General features: G+C 43.0%; 1 protein-coding gene across 5 annotated transcripts in view; it reads left to right on the forward strand.

The window, feature by feature from the left end:
• Positions 1 to 17,976, forward strand: part of cdk14 (cyclin dependent kinase 14) — a 776,693-nt gene that overhangs the window by 362,920 nt on the left and 395,797 nt on the right. For all 5 annotated transcript variants that reach the window (XR_011350130.1, XM_069914351.1, XM_069914354.1 and 2 more), the window contains one exon: positions 14,615 to 14,738. Coding sequence is in view for 4 of the 5 variants with exons in the window: in XM_069914351.1 (XP_069770452.1) it covers positions 14,615 to 14,738 (124 nt within the window). In the remaining variant the exon portion in view is untranslated. The remainder of the gene's footprint in view (positions 1 to 14,614; positions 14,739 to 17,976) is intronic.

Raw genomic sequence — 17,976 nt, forward strand, 5'->3', positions numbered from 1 at the left:
CTCCTTATCTTAGTCTTATGGTGGCTCTTGTCACAAAGAAGATTCTTATGTTAATCGTGCTGACTCTGCTTTCCTGCATCCTATGTCCCAAGCTCATCCTGTTTGTACTGGTTACAGCCATTAACTGATGTATGAATTTTAGTTTCCTTCATGTTCATAATTTTAGATCAGTTTTCCCATCTCTCACATGAATGATCACAGTCTTACAAAAGAGGGTTTGACCAAACTCCTCTGTCCCCTATTGCTGAGGTGGAATTGGTAGACAGCTTCAAGTTTCTTGGAGTAAGTATCTCCAACAGCCTTTACTGGCCCATCCATGATCTAATGGTAAGAGTGAATCAGCGCCTCTTTTTTTCCCTCAAAAGCCTGAGGAAATTTGGCATGTAACCAAAATCCCTCAACAATATCCACACATGCACAATTGTTGCATCACTGCATGGTGTGGAAGCTACTCTGCCCAAACTGCAAGGACTTGTAAAAGTAACTCAGGCCATTTTTGTAAAGCACTGTAAAGAACTTCTTCAAGTTCATTAATACTTCCTGTTGCCTTGGAAAAGCAGCAGACTGATTGAAAGATTTATCATTCCCCGACCATATTCTTCACCCTCCTCCAAGTGGGGAGATCGTGCACCACCAGATTGGGGATAGTTTGATTCCTCCTGAATAATCCTCATTCTAGTAAAATAACCTTGCCTGTATTAACTATTCTCTCTCTTTGTAACACTGTAATCAGAACTGTGCTTTTAACTTTCTCACTGTACATTTGACAACTTGAAGAGTTGAGCAATTATTGAATTTGTGAAGTTCTATTGCTTTCCAAATGTCTGAAATTAATATTTTAAGAAACATGCATATCTTTTGTTAAGATATATTTGTAAAATGTGATTTCACAATTAAAAAAAAAGTAATTGGTTTGAATTTTGTAAACATGCTTCTGCGACTTGTAAACAGCTGCATCATGAACTGACCCATGTGGAATTATGAAATGTCTCTGAAATGTACACTCATAATTCTCAAACTATAGGATGGTAGATCATTTGGACAAAGTAAAATTAGTGCACCATCTGTTCAGGATATCATCAAGGGTTCATTTTAAAGGTTCCTTTTATTATTTTGTAACAACTCATTAAAGATTTAACATGCATAATATACTTCAACTTTGGTCTGCGCTAAAGCAAACAAAGGGATGTCATGAGCATTGCCTGGCACTCCTATCAATGGGAGAAAGAGAAGCAAAAGAGAGCCTCTTCAGAGATACTAAGTGTCCTTTGATTTGCCTCCTGTGCTGCAGCCGGCACTGCAGCCACACAGACTCCAGGTCCAGCTTCACGTCCAAACTGCTGATGTGATCAGAAAGACTTAAGGGCCTAAGGCTCTTTAGGAGCCCTTCTTGCCTAGTACCCTCTTGAATTCCAGTTATGATGCTTGGTTCCCTTGAGCCAATCTCCAGCAGTCCACAGCCTGCGAAAGTCCTTCAGATATCTTGGTTTCCAGTTCCCTGAGCCAGTTCGCTGTTCCCCAGAGTCTGCATTGCCTTGCGATACGCTGCCCAGCACAGGTGCCATTATCATGCGCACAGACCCCATGGTTGCAGAATTTAAAAAAAAAACTTGATTCCTTTAGCAGGGCATTTAAAGCACATACAGAATTGTTGGCTTTAGGACTGGGTGGTAGAACCCTGCGGAGCATCGCTGTGTCTCTGCTCCCCACCTTCCCAGGTCCGTAGGACCTCTGGCAGTGCCACCATATTTAGCAAGTGGATAACAAATTATGTTAAATTAATCAAAAATTTGACTTAACAAATACTGGGCTGAGTTTCATTCTTAAAATGCTTGAATTACCAAATTAGAATTTGAATACAGATATTGGAGCAGTGATTGTGCACTAGTTTCTGTAACCCCCACCATCTGCTAATATAGCCTGACTTGCTGGTCATTCCCAGAATTAATGTTAGAGATGGGTGGATGTTTCTGATATATTGATAACTGATAGGCCCTGTTATCATCTTTGTTGATGATGCAAAGATAGGTGGAGAAACAAGTTGTGAGGAGAACCTGAGGTGGCGGAGTGATTGTCAGTGACTTGAGAGTTAGTGCACGAGGCCAAGGGTTGACATACAGGTAAAGTAAATGATTTGGAAGATTGAAGGATTTAAAACGGTGGACACTGTAGACTTTACACACTGCGGATGAGACATCCCTTGGATTGTATGTGCAAACATGGCCCCTGTTTTTAAGGAAGGAAGTGTTTGTATGGGAAGCGATACAAGGAAGGCTCAATAGGTTGATTCTCAGTTGATGTGATAAGCAGATGGAGTGGGGGGGGGGGTGATTTTAAGACACATGGTGACAGTGACAGGAGGAAGTAGATGAGAAAAATTGGCAGAGGCCTTAGGGGCAGGGGAGTTGATGGTAAAGACAGACTAGAAAGTGACATGGAACCAGATAGGGAAGGGGTGATGTCTGATGAAGCCAGATGGTGAGAGGATAGAAACTGAGAGCAAGGAATAGCATCCTTCTAAGAAACAGGATTGGTCAAGATAGCTGTGGAAATCAGTGGGTTCATAATAGATAGCGGTGAATGGTTTATCTCCTAAGATGTCTTCAGGATTTATCTGTCTACTACAAATCCTGTCCCGCATCGGACTGGTCAGCCACAAACGAGCCTGCAGCTGACGTGGACTTTTTTACCCCCTCCATAAATCTTCGTCCGCGAAGCCAAGCCAAAGAAGAGACAAATCCACTGACTCTCATAGCTACCTCAACTACACCCACTCTATTGCCTGTAAATACACTGTCACTTCCTCTGTGTCTCATGATTTGCTGCATCTGTTTTCAGGGTGAAACTTTCATTTCCAGAATTTCTGAAATATAGTCGCCTCCTCCTCGCTGGCTACTGTCTTGTGGAGCATCGGCAGTCTATCAACAGCAGCTTTCTTGAGCTTCTGCTTGAATATCATTTCAACACCCCTTCCTACGCCCACACTAATCTGTATGTCCTCTGCCTTGTTCACTGAAAGGAAATTTCAATTGTCATCTGCAGCAAATGTGAGACAAATGCATCTTCGTGAAATCTATTGACTGCACAATCTTTAAAAAAAAATTGTGGGACAAGGACATAAAATCTAGAAAAGCCATAAACACTGAGTTATTGAGTTTGCTTCACCATTTTAAAATCATTGTCAAGTCTTCCACATGCAGTTTTGAACATTCTTGTGTTTTCTGGCCTATTTACTACAGAATCAGAAATTTGCCCATTTATTTTTGAATGTTAATTTTGTTGCACCTTACAAGGTTAGCAGGATGGAATTAAGTTTCATTAAATGATTGATTATTTTCTTTTGCATTTTTATACATTATTTTTTCAGTAAAGCTCACATCAAGGATAAATCTAATCACCTTGAAGGATGCCTTCAAAAATACATTTTATCATTTTCAAGGTTAACCTTATCAGGTGCATTGCATTAATTTAATAGCATTGCTTTTCTCAACTGCACTGACAAATGAGTTTGTTTAAATTCCTGATATTTGTCACCTCTTTGAAAATGCTGAGTGATGATCAATAGTTCCTCCTGGAGCAAAAGTGGAAAAAGGCAGGCAAGTGAGGATGGAACTGAGTCTCAAAGCCCATTATAACTGGTGCTTGCACTTGTTGTACAAATGTTGTATTTTCTCAATTTTGTTGATTGCTTCAGAGACTTGGAAAAATCTGCTAAGATTTGCCATGTATTTTGGTGTATAAGTCACCTGTGAAACCCTCAAAAATCAAGGTTGGCTTATATGCCTGATACAAAAATGAGACCTTAAATTCAACTCTAAAACCGCTCGACGTAGATTCAGCTTATAAGATGACCCTGGAAGCACCTTGACGTAGATTCGATGTATAAGGTAGCCCAGGAAACACTTCCCTACTGCCGGAGCCACCGCTCCCTGACACCTCCCCACCGCTCCCTGACACCTCCCCACAGCTCCCTGACAACTCCCCGCCGCTCCCTGACACCTCCCCGCCGCTCCCTGACACCTCCCCGCCGCTCCCTGACACCTCCCCGCCGCTCCCTGACACCTCCCCGCCGCTCCCTGACACCTCCCCGCCGCTCCCTGACACCTCCCCGCCGCTCCCTGACACCTCCCCGCCGCTCCCTGACACCTCCCCGCCGCTCCCTGACACCTCCCCGCCGCTCCCTGACACCTCCCCGCCGCTCCCTGACACCTCCCCGCCGCTCCCTGACACCTCCCCGCCGCTCCCTGACACCTCCCCGCCGCTCCCTGACACCTCCCCGCCGCTCCCTGACACCTCCCCGCCGCTCCCTGACACCTCCCCGCCGCTCCCTGACACCTCCCCGCCGCTCCCTGACACCTCCCCGCCGCTCCCTGACACCTCCCCGCCGCTCCCTGACACCTCCCCGCCGCTCCCTGACACCTCCCCGCCGCTCCCTGACACCTCCCCGCCGCTCCCTGACACCTCCCCGCCGCTCCCTGACACCTCCCCGCCGCTCCCTGACACCTCCCCGCCGCTCCCTGACACCTCCCCGCCGCTCCCTGACACCTCCCCGCCGCTCCCTGACACCTCCCCGCCGCTCCCTGACACCTCCCCGCCGCTCCCTGACACCTCCCCGCCGCTCCCTGACACCTCCCCGCCGCTCCCTGACACCTCCCCGCCGCTCCCTGACACCTCCCCGCCGCTCCCTGACACCTCCCCGCCGCTCCCTGACACCTCCCCGCCGCTCCCTGACACCTCCCCGCCGCTCCCTGACACCTCCCCGCCGCTCCCTGACACCTCCCCGCCGCTCCCTGACACCTCCCCGCCGCTCCCTGACACCTCCCCGCCGCTCCCTGACACCTCCCCGCCGCTCCCTGACACCTCCCCGCCGCTCCCTGACACCTCCCCGCCGCTCCCTGACACCTCCCCGCCGCTCCCTGACACCTCCCCGCCGCTCCCTGACACCTCCCCGCCGCTCCCTGACACCTCCCCGCCGCTCCCTGACACCTCCCCGCCGCTCCCTGACACCTCCCCGCCGCTCCCTGACACCTCCCCGCCGCTCCCTGACACCTCCCCGCCGCTCCCTGACACCTCCCCGCCGCTCCCTGACACCTCCCCGCCGCTCCCTGACACCTCCCCGCCGCTCCCTGACACCTCCCCGCCGCTCCCTGACACCTCCCCGCCGCTCCCTGACACCTCCCCGCCGCTCCCTGACACCTCCCCGCCGCTCCCTGACACCTCCCCGCCGCTCCCTGACACCTCCCCGCCGCTCCCTGACACCTCCCCGCCGCTCCCTGACACCTCCCCGCCGCTCCCTGACACCTCCCCGCCGCTCCCTGACACCTCCCCGCCGCTCCCTGACACCTCCCCGCCGCTCCCTGACACCTCCCCGCCGCTCCCTGACACCTCCCCGCCGCTCCCTGACACCTCCCCGCCGCTCCCTGACACCTCCCCGCCGCTCCCTGACACCTCCCCGCCGCTCCCTGACACCTCCCCGCCGCTCCCTGACACCTCCCCGCCGCTCCCTGACACCTCCCCGCCGCTCCCTGACACCTCCCCGCCGCTCCCTGACACCTCCCCGCCGCTCCCTGACACCTCCCCGCCGCTCCCTGACACCTCCCCGCCGCTCCCTGACACCTCCCCGCCGCTCCCTGACACCTCCCCGCCGCTCCCTGACACCTCCCCGCCGCTCCCTGACACCTCCCCGCCGCTCCCTGACACCTCCCCGCCGCTCCCTGACACCTCCCCGCCGCTCCCTGACACCTCCCCGCCGCTCCCTGACACCTCCCCGCCGCTCCCTGACACCTCCCCGCCGCTCCCTGACACCTCCCCGCCGCTCCCTGACACCTCCCCGCCGCTCCCTGACACCTCCCCGCCGCTCCCTGACACCTCCCCGCCGCTCCCTGACACCTCCCCGCCGCTCCCTGACACCTCCCCGCCACCTCCACAACCCACCCAGAGCCCGAGGTCCCCACTTCTGTTGAGAAATGCTTTTGCTGACTCCAGCTGATGCTGAAGACTTGGACCCAACACTGTTTGGCATCTTTCTGGCCAGAAGCAAAGGTTTTTTTACTTTACAGATTTGTAATTTGGTGATTAGGGTGTTCAAAGTTTGGTTTGTTGCTGGGATGCCTGGATGGCAGTCTTCAGCACGTTCCTTGCAGAAAATTGGTGGGGGGGGGGTCATCTTGTATGCCTGATATATGATAAAACCATGAAAATGGAAACCCATCCTATCTGAAGGTCGACTTTTATGCCAAAATATACAGAATTTTGAATTTGCTTTGGAGATTTTTCTCTTTTATTGATTTTTTTTTTCCCCAAGCTGATGTGCGACTGCACCATAATTTGGGATGATAGACCAAGTTATCACTCTTTCATAATTTGGAAGCAAAAGAAAGAGACTAGTATTTATATTAGGTAAATAAGAAAATCTGCAGATTCTGGGGTCGAGTGCAATATGTAAAACTGCTAGAGAAACTCAGCAGATCACACAGCATCGAGAGGAAGTAAGGGGGCGTCAAGGTTTTGGACCCAAGCCCTTCTTCAGAAGAGTTGAAAATTAGTTAGATACTGAGTTAAAAAGATGGAGGGAGGGAAAGGGCAGAAGCATAGTCTAACAGATAAGAGGTAATAGTGAATGCAGATACAAATGGAAGGGGGGGGGGAAAGCTGGGAAGTGATTGGGAGAGAGGGCAGAGGGCGAGGAAGGGTAGCTTTCTGATTGGGAAAGGGATGGGGAGCTGGAAAAATGAGGGAAAGAGAGAGACCTTGAGGAGGATGGGGTTATTGAAAATAGATGCTGTCTAGTTGGAGACTGCCGAGATGGGATACCAGATGTTATTCCTCCAATTTATGGATAACCTCAGTTTGGCAGCAGATGAAGCCATGGACAGACAGTGTGGCAATGAGGTGTGGAATTGAAGTGAGCAGTCAGAACCAAAATGCTCAACAAAGTGATCTCCCAACCTGCATCCAGTCTCCCCAATTATAGAACAGGTTGCATCAAGAACACTGGATACAGTAAATAATCCCTTCAGATTCACTAATGAAATGTTGCCTCACTGGTGAGGACTATTTGGGGCCCTGAATGGTAGTGAGAGAGGAACTGTGGGTGAAACCATAGCACTTCTTGCGATGACAAAAGCGAGTAATTGGTGCAAAGAGATGAATAGACGAGAAAGTCACAGAGAGATTGCCCCTGGCGTCTTGCTTTCCCTCAGCCCGCTCAGTTCCTTCCTGCAGTTTTCAACCATGTAACTTCCTTTCTCCTGTCAGAGAACTATCTTTCTCAGCCCTCTGTCCCCTCCACCATTACCTCTCGGCTTTTTCTTCTCCCACCAACCCCTTCCCCACCCCCCCCACACCACCACGGCCTATATCCACCTATCACTTGCCAGCCTGTGCTCCTCTCCCTTTTTGGCATTGCCTCACTTTTGGCATGCCTGAGGAAGGGCTCAGAGCTGAATCATTGCTTTCCATGGATGTGGCGGCATGACCTGACTTTCTCCAGCACTTTTGTGTTCTGCTTTATTAACTTTTTCCTCTTTCTTTCTTTGCTGTTAATTTAAAAAGATTGTATATATCTTCACATTGCATTGTGTGTTATCCATGGGTTGAGAACTGAGAGAATTTAAAATGTACATTAGATTCTAGACCAGTGGTTCTCAACCTTTTTTATTTCCACTCACATACCACTTTAAGTAATCCCTATGCCATAGATGCTCTGTTATTAATAAAAGATTGCTTAAAGTGGTATCTGGGTGGAAAGAAAAAGTTTGAAAACCACTGTTTTAATCGTTATGTGCACGGTTTCATAACTCCAAAGGAAATGGGCCAATGACAATTTTTCTCAAGCAAAATATTTCAGTAACAATTGGGTAACAACCTTCCCTTCCCACTCTCATACCCCTTTAGCCATCCCTTACTAATCACAGAGCAGAATTAAAAAAAAACGATTTATTTAGCAGGGCATTTAAAGCACATACAGAATTGTTGGCTTTAGGACCGGGTGGTAGAACCCTGCGGAGCATCGCTGTGTCTCTGCTCCCCACCTTCCCAGGTCCGTAGGACCTCTGGCAGTGCCACCATATTTAGCATGAGGATAACAAATTATGTTAAATTAATCAAAAATTTGACTTAACAAATACATAGGATTACTTAAAGTTGTATATAAGTGGAAAGAAAAAGGTTGAGAACCACTGTTCTAGACTAATCTAGCAATGAGGTTTCAATACACAATAACAACAGATTTTTACTAGAATTTTTCAGATTATCCACAATTTAACTTTCTGTTTTTACCTTTCAGAATTAAAGTGTTGTGAATATATTAATGTAGTGAACTTTTTAATGCAATTTGGATTAGAACATCTCCGACCCATATGAACATTTAGCAGCTTGTATATTTCTATTATTAATGCTCCATTTATTGCCTGGAGCTTTTCGACTTGCTTTATGCCATTATTTAAACCCAAGTATATATGCCCATATTATGACTGGAACATTTGGCAGATGGGGCATATAATGAAATGGCAGAATGGGTGCTGGGATGGAGCAACCTTTTCCCTGATGCAGTTGATATGCTAATTGAGTAGCTTTGAGCGTCATAGCAGTTAAATAAATTTCTATTTTTCATTCACAGGCCAGAGAGCAAGCAGGTGTATTACCATTAAATGAATGTTATGCCAAATTAAGGGCCTCTTTTACAGATGGTGGAGAGAGAAGATTAGAAAATCAGAATCTCATTGGGTGGTACAGATGCTGTTAGAATTAAATGGCTTTTCATTTCCACATTACTTTAAGACATGAGATTGGAGCTTTTCCTGCCCTTTTCATTTAAGTCACTTAATTACAAGTTTTGGAATATTTGCTTTAGATAAACAGTCAGTTAATTTATTCCTTACTAAGTTTTTAGACTTGTGCATGTGGTTTGTAAATGTCTTTTCACTCTTAAATAATGTGACACGATATTGTTCTTGTGCAATGATCAAAACAGATTGTTTTTAATCTCATGACACCACAGTGGTAAAAATGTTCTGAAAAGTTAAACTTCAAATGTATAGTTTGCAGCCGATTTTTAGATTAGCAGACAAAATTTAGTTCTTATAGTTTTATTGATGCTGCCATCAATTGTAGCGGGCAGAGGTAGCTATTGTCAAATTAATTCAAGGCAAAGATTACAATCATGTAAATGTATTCAGGAACATTTGGACTGGATGCTGGTCAATTAATTCTGCAGTTCATTTCACTTTGACAGTGAGCTGTGTCTGAAAGTAAATGTAACAGTGAAGCTATTTTGATAGAAGTACATAGCTATGGATGAGCATTAAAAAATGTTGTCCAATTAAGTCATCAAAATGACACAATTCACTGATTTAAAAAAAAGAATATATTTGTCAAGGGAAATAATCCAACTTGACAAATCCACTCTGTTCTCGGAGCTCTTTCTGGGAAAAATCATTGGATGTTGAAATTTAAATCCTGTGTTTGTAACTGCATGCTATTTTATTGTTTTCACTGCCATTATCATTGATTACACTCATATTTCACTCACCATCATTGCAAGGAAGAGCATACTTTCTTCATTAAAAAAAATGGTACGAGCCTACAAAATGGTGACCAGTAAAGCTGCAAATGAAACCAAAACTTCTAGAAAGACTCAGCCTGTTGGTTATTAGGTATGGGGAAATGTAACATTAAAATGATGAAATGAAATCCAAACTGGACTTAAAGCTTGGGGAATGAGACCTCCCCTAATGTCCATACAACTGTCAAATGTCTAGTCATTAGAAAATAAAATTTCTGACCTCAGGGCAAGGCTGTTCGAGGTAGGTGAGACAAATCTCAGTTGCTTGCTGCACTGAGATCTGCCTAATGGAAAACACCCCAGATGCCACAATCCGATCAGTAGGTTTCACCATTCACAGACTGAATTGGAACTCGGATTCTGGCAAAGAGAGCAGGGGCAGTGTATGCTTTTTAGTTAATACTGGCTGGTGCACGGATGTTGTGGTCATGTCAACCTCCTGCTCTACTTCCTTGGAACGTATCTCAACTACGGACCATTCTATCTATCCCAAGTTCTCATCAGTGTTTCTCACTAGAGTTTATATCCATCCTGATACCGATTATTAGCGATCTCTTGCAGAGCTACATTATGTGGTCAGTAAACTAGTGAAGGTCAACCCTGACACACTACAAATCATGGTTGGTGATTTTGAATTATAAGTTTTTTAGATTTAAAAAAAAATTTAGTCGTACAGTATGGTAACAGGTCCTTCTGGCCCATGAGCCTGTGCAACCCAAATGCCCCAATTAACCTACAACCCCCTTACATTTTGAATGGTGGAAGGAAGCCAGAGTATACCACTTAAGGTGGTATGTGAATGGAAAGAAAAAGTTTGAAAACCACTGTTATGTGCATGTTTTCATAACTCCAAAGGAAATGGACCAATGATCATTTTTCACAAGAAAAATGTTTCAGTAGCAATTGGGTCTGGAGCAGTGGTTCTCAACCTTTTTTCCCACTCACTTACCACTTTAAGTAATCAATAATTAATCACAGAGCAGCTATGGCATAGGGATTACTTAAAGTGGTATGTGAGAGGAAAGAAAAAGTTTGAAAACCACTAGTTTACAGTTTAGAAGAGTAAGGAACTTCAGAATAGGTAAGAAGATGGCAGATGGAGCTTACTAAAGGAAGGGTTGTCCATTTGGGCAAGAAGAATTTGTGTCTCAATTCAAAGACTTACCACCTTCAGGAAAGAAATTATTTTCCTCTCGTTGTTAAATGATGGATCTTTATTTTGATGCCATCTTCTCCAGTTCTTGACTCCCCTACCCAGAGAAATATCCTCAGTTTTTTTTTTTCCTGTCAGTGCACCCCACAAAATCTTTCATATAATCCTTATGTTTCATTTCATTCTTTTAAACTTCCTATTATGTTCAGTGTTTCTCCATAAGTCAACCCCCTCATACCAAGAATTTGTCCAGTGAATCTTTGTTTTCAGCTTTCAAGGCAAGTATGCCCTTTCTTGTTAGATTAAAATTGAAAATTAGTTAGTCTCATCAAAGTTGCAGCAAAATTTCTTTACATTTATAGTATACAACCTTCAACAAAGAGCAACATTTCCACTTGCTGCTTTAATTCCTTGTACACAGGTACAGACTTTGTTCTTTGAGGCCAGCCAGTTTTCTCTGGATATCAACAATCAATAGTCTCACAATATTCAGATGTTTAAAATACAAACAGAACATCTGGTTAGGCAAGTGATTTGAGAATAATTTTGGGCAAATAAATCATTACCAATTCAAAGGCACAACCGTAGTTATACTAATTTATTATAACTATTGATTTTTTTTTTGAAACCTGTTCAAAATGTATATGGATGCTTACCTATGAGGGAGTGCACTTAAAGGTGTATATGTGTAGATACTCTATTCTTGCCAGTGAGTTTGTCGGCAATGCCCAGTAATTTGGTTATTATCGACGATGGCATTGCAAATGCCTTCAGCAGCTGCATCCTCTTGTGTTTGCACTCCTGCTTGTTTATCCGCCTCCGCCATCCATCTGTCATGACTCTAACAGAATGAAATGGGTAATAAAGTAACTGCAAATCTACCTCTGGCTGAATGCTAATCAGTGTAATGACTATAGATCAGTCTTCTTAAATTAGCAGTTGTACATATTGTATTTGCAGTGATATAAATCCTGTTAGATTCTTCTGTACCCATTTTGGATGATTTAGTAACAAAGCGTTCATACCATTGTATCTGCACGATAAAATGGAGAACGTCAGTAAATAGATAAGGATCACAGACGGCATTGAAATGTGACTGAGTAACTGTATATCAGACTTGAGAAATGGATCTGCCTATTTGTAAACTAGTATGGATAAATGGGTAATTTGTGTTGTCAAGGTAACTGTTACAATTGTTAGTAATCTTAACATCTCTTAACCTCAGCACATTCCTCACACAGCTTACTTTTTCATTGCAGCTAATGGATAGATCGAATAAAATGGATGTACATTTGAGGAGTGAAAAACAGTCAAAACACTGGTTGTGGGAAACAAAAGATTTCTATTTATCCTGTGGATTTTTTTTTCATAACTTGAAGCATTTCAAAATGATTTACAGCTGAGAACTTTAGGATTATGGTAAATTTATGAAATGGGGAACTTGGGCGTCAATTTGTGGACAATGATGTCCCACAAATTGGAATGCAACACTAGGTAGATAATCTTCTTGATGTTGATTACAGGATAAACTTTAAGTGGGCCAGATGTGGAAAATGTGATGCTGATCTTCAAGGAAATAAATCACCATTCCAGGATAAAATGGCAGAGTGATCCCAGCAGTTGTTGTGGCAAAGATCTAGACTCAGTGGCACAAGAAATGGACTGAAAGTCTTGTCATCAATATGTAGTTAATCCGATTTGCATTCCTTAATGGAAATCCCTCAAATAGATTTAAATTAATGATAGTTATTTCACCACTCAGGAAAATGAAAATCTCCAGGTCATTCTAGAATATGCCATCTTTTGAATTAATTGTATAGCTGCCATGTTGAATTTTTGTGGGCCATGACTCTCACGACTATGTTGTTGAAAGCTCTTCAAATTCTTTTCCCTCTTGAGTTTTCTGATTTTGGGACTATTTGCTTCTTCAAAATGTTGGTCTTAGTCATTTATTTCTGTTTCTAGGCTTGTATTTGTGCTGCATCCATCTTAACATGATCCGCTATGATTAAATCAATTGGGTTTAAAAATAGACTTTGGTTCTAACTTCCTTTAATAGTACTACAGACCAATTTATGTGTAGTTGCATTATTGGGCTTTTCTGTGACCAGTTAAAATTTAGGGAGTCGATTTGCATTTCCTTGATTTATTCAGAGCACAGTGATGTCTCAGCATGTAAGTAGGAAAGAATGTTCAAGTTCAATCAAGCCAATTCAAATAACCAAGTAGATGGGTGTCAGTGCTCCATGTAATCCTTCAGATTATTTGTGGCAGCAATATTTCTGTGTTCACTACCAGAACCACTTAGAAATTTCCAAATTCTTCACAAACCAGAGCTGAAACTAAAGATGGTTCTTTGAACTTGCCAAAGTATATTCAATCTTCACTTTGGGTCTTCTTGAATATTGAAATATGTCCAACAGTATTCAAGAGTTGATGCTATTTTTTTTTTAAAAAAAAAGGAATGACACTTCAAACAAGAGATGAATTAGCAAAAAAGAGTGAGCCAGACATTTTTCCTTGCCAAGCTGTCCCTTTTGCTATTGGTCCACATGGTTATATCCATGTTTAATGATGACTGATAAAAGAAAATAGGTCCATTTTGAAAGAGGTCAGCATTTAATTGTGTGGAAACCTAGGCCATTTTGTCATGAGGAAATAGAGGTCATGAAAAATGGAAATGTACCTTGGAAGATAGTGGAACTGCTCCGTGCTGATTGATGCGGTGCCCGAGTAAATTGATTGATGCGAGGCCTAACTGGCATTTGGCCAGGTTGATTGCTAACTGTGGTGTGCTGAGGTAGAAGCAAGCAAGCACAAACTCAAAAGACTGTACAACAGGCTTTATTCCAGTAAAAGTCTGAACACCAGTTCATGCCTTGGTGGCTCCCCATGTGACTGGCTCAAGAGTGGCAGGCTCAGGATTATATTCAGGTCAGCTGATTGACCACCAGCCAAGTGGAGTCAGCCCTTTAGGTGGTCTTCCTGCAGGTACAGAAATTGCCCCCTGCAGTAGGCTGGTGGTTGTATCATCACACTAACCCATGGTCATCTAGCCCAGTGGTTCTCAACCTTTTTCTTTCCACTCACATCCCACTTGAAGTAATCCCTATGCCATTGGTGGTCTGTGATTAGTAAGGGATTGCTTCAAGTGGGATGTGAGTGGGAAGGGAAGGTTGAGAATCACTGCTCTAGACCCAATTGTTACTGAAATATTTTGCTTGAGGAAAAATTGTCTTTGTCCCATTTCCTTTGGAGTTATGAAACCCTGCACATAACGAGTCACTTAGGTACAATTCAAACAATGGTTTTCAAATTTTCTTTCCACCCACATACCACCTTATGCAATCCTTTGTTAATAACAGAGCACCTATGGCTTAGGGAATATTTAAAGTGGTATGTGAGTGGAAAGAAAAAGGTTGAGAACCACTGATCTAGCCGCTGATATAGTTGACGGAAATAGGTCCAGTGCTGACTGTAAGGATGAAGAGAGTGGTGAAACAACAAAGAACACAAGATACACTATCAGCTGATGAGCTGACTAGTTTAATGGCATTCATACAGTCATTTAAAATATCCGAGATCTGCGCGCTTCCCGCATCACGTAACTCCCAGAAATGACGCAGTTCCCAGAAGCCTTAGCGCCATTAGTCCCCGAGAAACTCGCGTCCCCATGGAGACCTATGACTCGAAGCTCCTGTGAGCTAAGTATGGAAGGTTTCTTTCTCATAAAATATGCGCAGTCATTGGTTTAAGGTGATAAGATTTTAGAAATATCACAGCTATTTTTGAATGTGTATCATTGTTTCCACAGCTCAATTAAATAATGTATTTTCAGATGATCTTGACATTTTGAGTCTTATTGCTAACTAAGTATCTTTTTCTTGCCCTTTTAGCTCTTTTTATTTCAACTACTGCGGGGTCTCTCCTATATTCATCAGCGATACATTTTGCATCGCGATTTAAAGCCTCAGAACTTGCTCATCAGCGATACAGGAGAGCTGAAACTAGCAGATTTTGGTAAGCAATGATATTTATGCCATGAAGAGACAAATAATGTAATAGTCACTGACAGATGGATACATATAAAAAAAAACATTGAAATTTACTACCCCTGCCACTAACAGAATATTGTGTTCAGCTCACATAATCTAATCACAGGAAAAAAGAATAATTCTTGAAGGAAAAGAGAATATCATTAATTTTCATTACAAAATCTTGTAATATTGGGCTTGTTTTCTTTTTTTTTAATTTTATATATTTTTTTCTTTACTTTTTTAAAATCTTTAGATGCAGGGAAATTAACCCCCTGCACCCCACAAAAAAAACTTCAATGGATTAAACTAAATTTAAAAAAAAAAGGTCTTGCAATGAGACTTCCTTTCAAACGATGTCCCACTGTGTCATGAGCTCAAAAGCACCAACACATTCCACCCAGAACAGGACAAGGACCTCCGCTTGTTTTCTTTAGAAGAGAATTATGACTGGCTCTCCATTGATCAGTGAGCTGCCCAAGCTTGTAAGATACCTGCCTTTGGATTACGCTTTTCTTTCAATGTTGTTTGTGATTGCCTCTTCCTCTTGGAGGCTGGATGTCATTGGGCATGTGGCCTCTCTGACTTAAGAAAGGTCATGAAAGCTACTGGTATCAAGCCTTCATATCTAGCAATGCAGTCATTAAGGTTAAATATTTGTGAATATCTTTGACATGTAGTAATCCTTTGGTCTGCAGTACGGCTTTGGACTTCTTGCAGCATAGTATTGTGAGTCCAGTAGTTAACTGGAACAATCTTTGGTCTGCATCCAGGAGCCCCATGCTTCTTTTTAGCCGAGTGGTCGGAAGAATTCAGATGCAATTGGATATATTGCCTTTGAAATAGAAGGTATATAAAACGACTCCAAAATATTGAGATGGATTAAAAAATAAAAACAAACTGCAGATGTTCGAAAACTGAAATAAAATAATAAAGCTAGAAATAAAATAGTAAACCTGGAAATACTCAATAATTTGAGCAGCATTTTTAGAGAGAGAAAAAGCTGAGTTCATCTTTCAGGTCAAAGAAGTTACATTAGAAATGCAAAAATATGAATTAAAAAAGATTTGTATACAATAGAAGAGGTAAATGCTTGTGACTCAAGTAGAGACCAATAGACACACATGCTCTTGTTGCCATCTAAAAGAAGACTATGAATTCTTGTTATAATCAAAGGTAATCTGTTTAGAGGAGGTCTGAAAAGAAGGAGATGAATGGGGGAAAGGAAAGGCAAGATCCTACTATAACAAAGTAGGAAATACAGAGTATATTGGTTGCTTGAAATTGAAAATGAAACGCTGGAATGACTGAACCTGTAGGTTAGCTTCAGAGGAGAGATAAACTGGAAATGAGAAAAGAATCGAAGAACAGTGGATTGGGATAAGTTGTTTTCAGGCAAGGATGTGTTCAGTAAGTGGAAGGGGTTCAAAGGTCACATTTTGAGAGCACAGAGTTTGCATGTGCCTGTCAGGATTAAAGGCAAAGTTAATTGGGCATAGGGAACCTTGGTTTTCAAGGGATATTGGCAATCTGGTTAAGAAGAAGAGAGAGGTTTATAGCAGGTATAAGCAACAAAGGACAAATGAGGTACCAGAACAGTATAGAAAATGTAAGAGAATACTTAGAAGGAAATTAGGAAGCCAAAAGAAGACACGAGGTTGCTTTGGCAGATAATCTGAAGGTAAACCCCAAGAGTTTCTACAGGTACATTAAGAACAAAGGGATAATAAGGGACAAATTTGGTCCCATAGAAGATCAGAGTGGTTGTCTATGTGTGGAGACTCACAAGATGGGGGAGATCTTGAACAGATTTTTTTCGCATCAGTGTTTACTCGAGAAACATCGTGTATAAGGAATGAAGGGAAACAAGCAGTAGTGTCATGGAATCTATAGAGATTAAAGAGGAGGAGGTACTTGCTGCTTTACAAGAAGTAAAGGTAGATTAATCCTCCAGGCCTGACAGGATATTCCCTTGGACCTTGAGGGATAAGAGTGTAGAAATTACAGGGATCTTGGCAGAAATACTTAATATGTCCTTAGCCACGGGTAAGGTTCAGGAGGATTGGAGGGTAGCTCATGCTGTTTAAAAAAGGATCCAAAAGTAAAACAGAAAATTACAGACTGGTGAGCCTGATATCAGTAGTAAGTAAATTATTGATGGGTGTTCTGAGAAATTGGATATACAGGTATTTGGACAGTCAAGGGTTGATTAAGGATAATCAGAATGGGTTTGTGCATGATAGGTTGTGTTTAACAAATCTCTTAGTTTTTCGAGGAAGTTACCAAGAAAGAAGATTAAGTTGACTACATGGACTTTAGTAAAGCTTTTGAAAAAGTTCCACATGGGAGGTTAGTTCAGAAGGTTCAGACACTAGGTATTCATGGATTTGAAATTGGGTGATTGGGAGAAGATAGAGTGGTAGTAGATATTGCTTCTCAGATTGAAGATTTGTGATTAGTGGTGTGCCTCAGGGATCAGTGCTGGGTCAATTGTTGTTTGTTGTCTATAATCAGAGATCTGGATGATAATGTGGGAAATTGGATCAGCAGGTTTGTTGATGACATAAGGATTGGAGGTGTTGTGGACAGTGAAGAAAGCTTTCAAAGCTTGCAAAGGGATATGGACCATTGGAAAAATGGGCAATGGAATGGCAGATGGAGTTTAATGCAGACAAGTGTGAGGTGTTGTATTTTGAAAGGCCAAACTAAGGTAGGACATGCACAGCGAATGGTAGGACTGAGGAGTGTGGAGGAATAAAGGGATCTGGGAATACAGATACATAATTCCTTGAAGGTGGTGTCACAGATCGATTGTAAAGAAAGCTTTTGGTATCTTAGCCTTTATAAAACAAAGTATTGAGTATAAGAGTTGGGATGTTATGTTGAAGTTGTTTAAGACATTGGTGAGGTCAAATTTGAATTATTGTGCAGTTTTGGTCACCTAACAACAGGAAGGATATTAGTAAGATTGAAAGAATACAGAGAAGATTTACTAGGATGTTGCCAGGTCTTCAGGAGTTGAGCTACAGGGAAATACTGTATTCCTTTGAATGTAGAAGAATAAGGGGAGATTTGATAGAGGTTTACAAGATTATGAGGGGTATAGACAGTAAATGTGGGTAGGCTCTTTCCACTAAGATGAAGAGAGATAAATACTATAGGACATGGCTTTAGGGTGAAAGGGGAAAGGTTTAGGGGGAACATTAAGGAGAACTTCACTCAGA

This window comes from Narcine bancroftii, chromosome 1 (genome assembly GCF_036971445.1).
Source record: "Narcine bancroftii isolate sNarBan1 chromosome 1, sNarBan1.hap1, whole genome shotgun sequence".
NCBI classification, from domain to species: domain Eukaryota; kingdom Metazoa; phylum Chordata; class Chondrichthyes; order Torpediniformes; family Narcinidae; genus Narcine; species Narcine bancroftii.